General features: G+C 30.7%; 1 protein-coding gene across 1 annotated transcript in view; it reads right to left on the bottom strand.

The window, feature by feature from the left end:
• Positions 1-365: 365 nt before the first annotated feature.
• LOC119679913 (protein Wnt-2) overlaps positions 366-10052 on the bottom strand; it is a 56930-nt gene continuing 47243 nt past the window's right edge. Inside the window, exons 2-5 of the mRNA XM_038092504.1 lie at positions 3594-3811; positions 3157-3458; positions 2886-3073; positions 366-711 (exon numbers count right to left, since the gene is read on the bottom strand). Coding sequence (XP_037948432.1) covers positions 417-711; positions 2886-3073; positions 3157-3458; positions 3594-3811 — 1003 coding nt within the window. The 3' untranslated portion in view covers positions 366-416. The remainder of the gene's footprint in view (positions 712-2885; positions 3074-3156; positions 3459-3593; positions 3812-10052) is intronic.

Genomic DNA, 10052 nt, shown 5'->3' with positions numbered 1-10052 from the left:
GGGATGCTTACTTAATTTAAAAAAAACTTTAATTTTTAAATAAAATCAATGGTTTTGTTAAATTGTGCAATTAATTTTAAGTTTATTATTTTTTTTAAATCAATATAATACTTTTATTTACAGATTTTTTAATAAATATACATACTGAGGCAACTTATCATTAATATATACTGTAATATATATGTTTTTTATTAAATTATTAAAATTATTTATATATTAACTTATATTATTTATAATACAAAATATTACAATTTAAGTACATTAACATATAATTTACAACTACATTTCAATTAACTTATAATATTCCTTTCGAATACATATGTATTGTAAGATATACTATAATTTTAACTATTTTTATTGCATATTTAATTTAAGTTTTAATAACTATTTCTTTTTTTTTTAATTACTTATTTCAATTATTTACATGTAAATTCTTCAAAATTCTCCTCACAAATATCGCACTCGACATTACAGCACCACTCAAACCGACAACGACACTGGAATTTGCGACGTATTTGTTGTGTATTATAACCACGCCCACAACAAAGTAAATCACAGCCTTGTGGACCGTGCAAAGTTCGGTTACATAAACGTCCAGTAGTGCCTAGAGAACCCGCTAGCACATTTCGTTCACAATAGTTTGGTGATCTTTGCAAATAGACAAGTTCCAAACGTTTTGGAGCCTGTAACAATTTTCCTACACGATTTTTTCTGTAAGTAAATAAAAGAATATTATATATCATTAATAATTATTATAATTTAAAATAAGAATAATATTATTGTGTAATAATTTTAAAGAAATATTTAAAAAACAAATAAATTTATTTATTTGTTATACATAAAGAATTAATTTTAGACATTTTGACTACGAAATATCTTAACTTGAAAGAATATATATAATCGTAAATAATAAAGATCCACAAACGTATGCATTTGTCCTAATTTATTCTTAGCAAGAACTGACCCTGAAAACATATTGCTTAGATAGAGAGAGATTATATACAATAGTGTAATAGATCTTTTATGCAAACAACTGAACATAATCCTCCATTTCCGAAATATGATATCTAAAAGACCAGCTACCATAATGACCGTCGTTAAGGATTTCGCTACATCAAATGAGAACAGAAGCTTTATAATCAGTATTTTCCACTGTACCTAAATTTAAACTGCGTGTAGACATACAATGCGATTAGATTTCTTATCCATTTTTAAGCAAATATTTTAAAACCTCAAATCTTGTTAAGAGAATAGTCCAAGTTAAACCCAAGTTGTCCAGTTAAAATGAGAACAGAAGCCCTATCTTCAGTATTTTACACTATACCCAGATTTAAATTAGATAATTACAAACAATGCGACTAGATTTCTCACCCTTTTTCAAGCAGATATAACATTTTGACACCACAAATCTTGTTAAGATAATAGTTCAGATTAAGCCTATGTTATGCAGTTAAATAGATTGTCAACAAAGATAATTTCTTACTTAACTACATTTTTTCACAGCTCTATATTTATACACATTCTATGTCAGATAATAGAATATTTAAAAAATCACATAAAGGAAAATATGGTGTCTCTTCAAAAAACAAATGGAACGACTGCTCAATGGAACCGAACTTAAGATTCAAATCATCTAAAATTACTAAATCATGGGCGCTCACCGTAAGTGTAATTAATAATATAACACAGCAAGTGAATTTGTTAATGAATTTTCATAGCAAATTAACAAAACTCTAACTTTGAATTTAAAAGTCGAGTACGACTTTGTGTGAGTTGGCTAATGAATTACTTACTCTGAACTTTAAATTTGGCAGGGTATGACTTCAACTTTTGGTACTTGCAGTCCCAAGCTTTTTTGCAATTAATCAAATATAAGAAAGAATTTCATCAAATTATCCCATATGTTAATCATAACCACTGATGATGGATATTTGGCAATACTCGAAACAGTTATATGGTCAGCCAAAAATTCAATAATTATTAATAAATAAATAATAATAAATAATAAATAAATTCGTTGTTATAATTCACAGCTGTTCATAACCTCTACACTAATGTACTACATTTCCTTAATGCTCAAAACCAATAGTCTCTAGAGACAATGCTCTCTAGGACCCATTTTTGGAGTTGGCAGTACTTGAAACAGGTATATAGTCAGCCCAAAATTCCATTAATAAATGAAAATTCTGCTGTTACAATTCACTGCTGTTTAAAACCTCATTGGTTTTGAGATTTAAATATAATGCGCTCTAAAACCCATTTTTTTATATTTTTTTAAATATAATAAATCAATAAATAATAGATCAGTAATTTCAATCAAACATGTCTATAATTTGTGCGACTAAGAACTCTCATCTGTCACCATAATACCTTAACACAATCTTTTTGACATAGCCTTACATATTTAGAGTTTTTAACCGGTTTCCAGCCTGATCAACATTTCCTTACATGGTTAGGGTTCATAATATCTAATTTTTCAGTTAAAAAAAATTGTATTATTGTTAATATTTCTACACAGAAACTATAAGTATTAATTCTTCAATAGTATAATATTTGAAAGTAAAAAGGGTTCCAATAGAAATGAAAAGACAATAACAAAAATTTTGTTTAATTTATTGTAAGTGAAATTTGAAATTAAAATTTAATAAAATTTTTTGTTGTTATCTATTCATATCCATTTGAACCCTTCTAACTTTTAAATAGTTTCTTTTCGTCATAAGACGCGTCACTTTCGGCAAAAAAAAATTAACAAAAATTAACCTTTTTGGTCTTAAAAGTTTTCCCCCCATAATTTAATTATATACTCGCATATACAATATAAATCAATTATTTATATAGTTAACTTTATTAATTATTATGAATTATTTCAATAGTTTTGAACTTACTTGCTTATAACTAATTTCAGTCCACGTTTGCCTTTAACGGCTTGAACAATTTTGGCTTTATTGTACTTCTTCATGAGTACATCGCCCACCATTCGAAATGGCGGCAAACTTTTCCAGCAAGTTTTCATGGCGCACGAACCGCTCACACCGTGACACTTGCAATCGGTACGCAGCAGATTTTTAATTAACTGAAATGTGTGCGAATATAGATTTTTCGTTTATTATATATAACAGCAAATATAATTGGTTTACGATGCCGCAGGTAACTTACCTTTCTGCCCACTTTATTGTTGTGTAAGTTCATGAGACTGCGGGCATCACCCTCAATTTCACGTGCATCCAGAAATTTACGTGCGAATCTCATGCCGAACTCAGCATCAGCCGAGCAGCCACCCCATTTCCAAGGCTGTTGGCCTGTATTACCATCTGCGAGAAAATTACCATTGGCACGCCTCGCTTTGTGTCTTACATCGCAACCACAAATTGATATGTTGCCACGTGCACAGGCTGCGGTTACGGCGTGTGCTGCACCAGCGCTTGCAATTGCATAGGTAAATGCGGCTTCTGGCGAACCTGAACACAGATTTATTGAAAGCAAATATTATTCAAATGAATTCATAACAAAATTACAAATAATTAAACGATTTACTGAGACGAGAACACTTTGTGGTGACCCATTTCTCGACGCGTTATTGTCACAATATTTACCCACGAACATGAAGTGACCGAACACATTTCTTTGCCAAACTTTGGTGCAATTCCAACGATGTCCTCTGAATTGATACTGACATTCTTCTGCGCCCATGTGATGACCTTCACCCAAAGCTATTAATGCATCCGGTGATTCACTGCATAATTGTGCTTGCTGCTGTGTAAGGCCCGGTATGTGGGCGCAAAGTATTGATGGCGTAAAGCTGGACACTAATCTGACAAAAGAAAAAAAACAAAAAAAAAATAACATATTATTAACAACAATTACATACAGTATTGAGTATTAAGAACAATATTAGCAACAATTATAGTATTAATAATAATAATCAATGCTTTCGATAGTACGGGTAATTCTAGTATTCACCCACAATTAATTGCAAAATCACAGCATCCGCAGCACGAAAACGATTCCCAGTAAGGCAAAAAACGAAATCGTGTTAAATAAATAATAAAATTAAAGTGAAATCGCTAAAGGCAAACTTAATTTTCATAAATTGTTTATGTCTTTGGCAAATCGCATCGCAACACATCGAGTATATGAATCGGAAACTACAATGAAGTTCAAATGAAAGACAAATGCGTTAATGTGAAGTCATGCGGAGACGTCCAAAGACGGTGCGGTGCGGTACGCTCAACGGCAGCAAATCCACCGTGAGTTGCGCTGCCATTTGCCTTCTGTTATTATCTGTAATTAGACATGTGTTAATCCAGCGAATGGCATATAAACTGTAGTTAGAAACACAAAGATTCCACTGAATTTGGAATTTTATACATTGAAGACAATCGGTTCTTACCATAAGTGCAAGTAGACGCGAGCTCCTAACAATTGCGAGATTTTCTTTTGCGGAGCATTTTAATTTGTATCTGAAAGCACAATTGATCATTTGCTGACTCACAGTTGATTTACCAATGAGAATTGTTGGAATTCAAATTCAGTTACAAAACAATTTAATTATATAGAAAAAAGGGTAATTATATATAAAAGGTATACAATGAAGATGTATGGTCTGGTGTCTACTAGGAATGATGATGAAATCATTCATTTTCATTTTTCACATTTCGAAAGATATATTATTACTTGTGAGTTAACTTAGACGTTGCTAGATTCAATACTCTTCACACAAATAGAAATTCTACAGAAAAGGTCTCTAGAAATATGTGGGAAGGATTTAGTACATGCAACTTTGACACTCACTTTCTGAGATGCAGAATTATGTGTGAATATTTCCATCCTCCCAGTCGCACAAAAAAAAAGAGTAATGGTACAAATCAATTATAAGTTTACTAGATGAGATTAGTACTTGTGAGTTAGCTTAAACGTTGCTAGATTCAATACTCTTCACACAAATAGAAATGGTTTCAAAAAGGTTTCAAGAAATGTGGGAGAGGGATTTAGTACATGCAACTTGGACACTCATTTTCCAGGGTGCGGATTTAGGTATTTCCATTCTACCAAACACACAAAAAAAAGTGATTATACAAATCAGTTATTAGTTTACTAGATGAGGTTATGGTATTGCGGTGATTCTAAAGATCATCTTAGGTATGTTAATCCATTCTGTGGCTGTATATAACGCAGATAATTAATTTTATCCTTTTCATCATTCGTGTTCTATCCAAAACCGGTATTAATACCGTCACACACTAATAACTTACAAAAAAGTTTCATAATAATCTTTTTTATATATTTTATATTGCGACTCTTTCTGAGAGTTATCATCAGGATCAGGATCTAACATTAATCAATATTAATAAAATCTTTATATAAACTTCATGCTCTTGATTCCGTTTTCTCCTTGAAAGTCATTATCAGGATCAGGCTCTAACATAAATTAATATTATATATTTTATATTGCGATTTTTTCTGAGAGTTATCATCAGGATCAGGGTCTAACATAAATCAATATTAATAAAATCTTTATATAAACGTCATGCTCTTGATTCTGTTTAGATAAAGATTTAGATAAAAACATAATCGATATAATAGGGTTGGTTCAAAGATTTTATCTAATGGCACATTAGAAAAAAATTTTTTTTACTTTTTAGTTTTAAATTTAATAGAGAGGTTTCGAACAGTAGTGAACCACAACAACAAAAATTATTTTTATATTACTTTAATTGATTGAATTTTTGGCTGACTAAATTTCATATGTATTCTGTCGAATAATGTTGTGATATTTTTCAATTTTTTCACACTGGCTTGTGAGACAGTAGAAATAATAGATTTTATTTATATTATTAATTATAATAGTAGATTTTTTCTTGTGGCTACAATTTTACATAAGAATTTTATAATTTTGTATCAGTTTAACAAATATTATTTATTTTTATGTTATATATTATATAAACCTAACCTTAATCATATTAACGTATTAGTGGATAAAACTGAATTCAATATTTTCGTTCAAATTCATTTTATTCTAAATTGTTTATAAAATTTCAAATCAACTTAAATTATTATGAACAATATTTCCTAAGCATAGGTGGGCCTTGCAGTTACGGATATCCATGCTTGAAGTCAAAAATCTGACACCTACACACACCAATTGCCACTGTTAGTTAATTACTAAATTTTAAATAAAACATTCATTCATTAAAAATGTCAATTCAAAGCTATTTTTTTTAATTTGATATTTTTTATTAATTTATTTTTTTTTATTTTGTTAAATTAATTTAAGTTACTAGTTTACAAAGCCTAAAAACAGAATTCTTTGCTTTTATTGATTTTGAAAAATGTATCAATTATTTTATCTACATGCTATTAAACATATATCATTTCAATTATTTTTTATTTGTTTTATTAGTTTTTGCTAAATATCAAATTATTTTATTTCAATAATCCATTTTGAATCAATAAAAACTCGTATTTGATAATAATATTTCACGTCTACGAGGGACACTAACTAAGCTAAATTAACTAACTAATTTTTATTCCAATTTCTATCCACATTCAAAACACGAATTTTATAATCTAAAGTTCTTTAAAAGTAGTAACATCACTTAAAACTGTGGTATCCACTACTAAGGGTCTACCATAAAAACATTTGATGACAGTACACAGACTTTAACACTATTAATTTTCCACCATCTAATGCTGTATGGATTATGAAGGCTATAGTGAAAAAGCCTAGATAATGAAAAAATTTAATTATTGCTTTAATTAGCAATATGTAATATATCAATACTTTCATACTAGATGTTAAACAAATCCCAAAAGTGTTGGTAAACATACGCAACGTTTGAGTCCACAGAAAATTAAGTATTATAAGGGTCTAACCAAAACGTTGCATATGATATGAGCGTCCCACACGGAACTGAGTATGTTAGCAATCTACAGAAAACGTAGCCTAGAACATTAGAATTCTATAGGGAATTAAGTATTCTCACAGCTTAACTAAAAAGTTATAATTAACTTATATTAATATTAATTTAATATAATCTTAATATTAATATATAATTTAATTCGTACCAAAAGTGACGAAAAACATGTGCGACATTGGAACAAAAAGGGAATCTAGTCGAAATATTGCGTAGAATATTAAAAACTAAAATCCAGCTGTATTTGAAGTTATTTATTTTCTTGGAATTAAATATTGTAGAAAATAAATAAGTACTACAAGATATAACCAAATAATTCGCCCGTCACTTATATATGGATGTGTAGCGTTCCGCAAAGCTACAAACACTACTACTCGCCAGCTAGAAATTGCACAAAGCCAGGCTCTGAGAAGACTTTTTCAATGTATCATGGTGCATGAGGACGAATGACATCCTCAGGGACCTTTTTTAAATATAAAAGTTTGGATTAACTGAGGATCTGGAGAACTGGGATTTCAATTAACGCAGTTTCTTACGGGGCATGGCTACTTCCGTGAATACTTATACCGGTTCAGGCTTGCAAGTAATCCGTACTGCCAGTTTTGTCCAGATAAAATTGAGAGCCCCGACCATATAATTGGAGACTGTATAAGATTCGCTGATACTAGACAAAATCTGGAGACTATAATTGGGGAAGCCAGCCCTCCTACTGTAGTAATATAGATTTTGGCAAGCATTGAAGAATGGAGCCTCTACAAGAGCATAATATCTAGAATAATAAACACTATTAGAGCGGACGAAATACTTAGTACACAATCGGAGTGAAAGCACACTAAATGCTCTTCTTACCTGCCCTGTGAAGAAATACCTTAATTGGTCGAGAATGTAGGGCTGAGGCATGTATGACTCAATTGGGTTATGCATGAATCGAGCATGGAAATGGTACGGGCCATTTGTATCTTTGGAAGATTTTTCCCCCAGGTTGGATACCAAAAAAAAAAAAAAAAAAAATAGCTTCAACATTTTATTATTAAGTAATAGGCTATTAAAGCACCCCGACCTAAAAGATCTATTGTAAGCCTAAAGGCCCAACTAGGACAATTTAAGACTATTTATAAATCTTGTATTTGCTGTGGGCTTAAAATTTACCTATTTAATTTGGGACCCGCTTCCAAGGTAATCGAGTCTACGTCTTGCTACCGCTGGGCAGTTGCATAGAACATGACAGAGTGAGTTTCTAACGCACCTATAATCTTCATGTGGTTATTAAGTCTGCAGTGTCCTGTAAGAAGTTCAGTGTAGATTTTAATATCGTTTCTGCTAAGGCCAAGGATAGCATCAACTTTGATGTGATCAGGATAGCTTCAACATAAACTACAAGATATGCACAAATATGTATGTAAAGTAGTACCACGGACTTATCTGTATATATTATCCTTAATATTAATACTATAATCTGAACATTAATATATTTCTGAAAGACAATTGTGGTACTTTTCTAAGAACTGTGGAAGTGATATCGAAGATGATATCACATCCATCACTACTTGTTTTAAATGAGTACTATTCTTTAAAATTTTAATATATTGTTCTTTACTAGTTGAACCTTTGAGATTCTTTTGGTCATTCTTATAATAATAGACTGAATTTGTGATCATGCGTTGATTCTCATATTAGGAAAGTTGGATCATTGTTTGTTTAATATCCGTCGCAATAATTGGTCTCTATATTCTACAACCCTAAATGAGTTTCAACACATTATGACTAATTATGACTAATAATGTTTTCTGATGTGTATCTAATATATAATGTGTATGTGACCTAATAATAATAATGTTTATTACAATATAATTTCACTCAAAGTCCTTTTAGTTTCTGTTGCGGATTTCGAATTAACACTTCGTCCCTCGTAATAATTTTTTATTTTTATTTGTTTTCCCAATAAAAATCTATTTTAGCGTATATGAGTAGGTACACCTTTACTCTTGTAATTCGAAAAGTTTTTGCATTAGGCGTTTTACATGCAACTAAACAGTCAAAACAACAAACGCGAGCGTTTAAGGCACATACGAATTTATAAAATCTGATAAAAACGTCAATGGTATGAATTTAGCTCCAAATTACTATAATAAAATATTTTGTATTAGACTCCATTTCTGGCAACAGGCACACATAATACCCGTACCGACCACAACAACAAAAGCCGAAATAACAAATATTAAAACTCAATCAGAGATTGGCTAAATATCGCAAACTGGAGTTTGTGTGGCGACCAGTGTGAGCCGGTCTTATACGTATATCTCGAGGGAAGACAGCGGCGAATAGATAACACCACAAAATAAATAAATGATCACGCAAATGTTTTATTTGTACAATTTTTTTTTCGCATTTAACTCAGTTTTGTAGATAAAATGTTTACATATTTTTACTTTCATGTTTTACAGATTTGCACATTGCATTTTATTGGAATGAATACAAATGACCTTCCCAACTGTTTGATTGCAGATAAATTAGTTGATCTGTAGTTCTGTAGTGTTAGGACAGAAAACCCTTGCATATAATATTATTTGAATAACATTTTTTTATATAAAGGGATAGAAAATTAATCAAATCACCTGTTATTATTAGAACCCAAGTTTATAAATCCATAAAACAAAAACTTCAAGGAATATTGTTAATAATGTTTTCATTGCCGTTGCATTCTACAATACCATGCAGACTGTATGTTAAATGGCATCCGTAGCTTTGTCCAGGTAAGATTATATTCCTTCAAACCTTTCGGTATCGTGCAGGCCTATCATACCTTGCCCAGGCCCATCATATAATTTCTTTAATTACATCATAAAAGTGTTCATATGCAAAACAGAAGTTTATCTTAATGGTACAATATTCTATAAATGTCTTCAGTTTCTTGTTTACACAGACGATATCGACATCATTGGGCTAAACAATCGAAATGTTACTGCTGCTTTTGCTAGAATTTCAGTCTAGACGATGACAACAGACAATGTCAGTCTGAAAATTAGATGTTAATTACTATTGCCAAGATGCACAATAGATCAAGCTGGTTACAGTGCATAAAGTCTTTAACCTAACCCATAAACCATTACCATTACTATTGCCAATAGGTGCTAAAAT

This window comes from Teleopsis dalmanni, chromosome 2 (genome assembly GCF_002237135.1).
Source record: "Teleopsis dalmanni isolate 2A chromosome 2, ASM223713v2, whole genome shotgun sequence".
Classification (NCBI taxonomy): Eukaryota; Metazoa; Arthropoda; class Insecta; order Diptera; family Diopsidae; genus Teleopsis; species Teleopsis dalmanni.
This window is presented reverse-complemented; position numbering and strand designations above follow the sequence as displayed.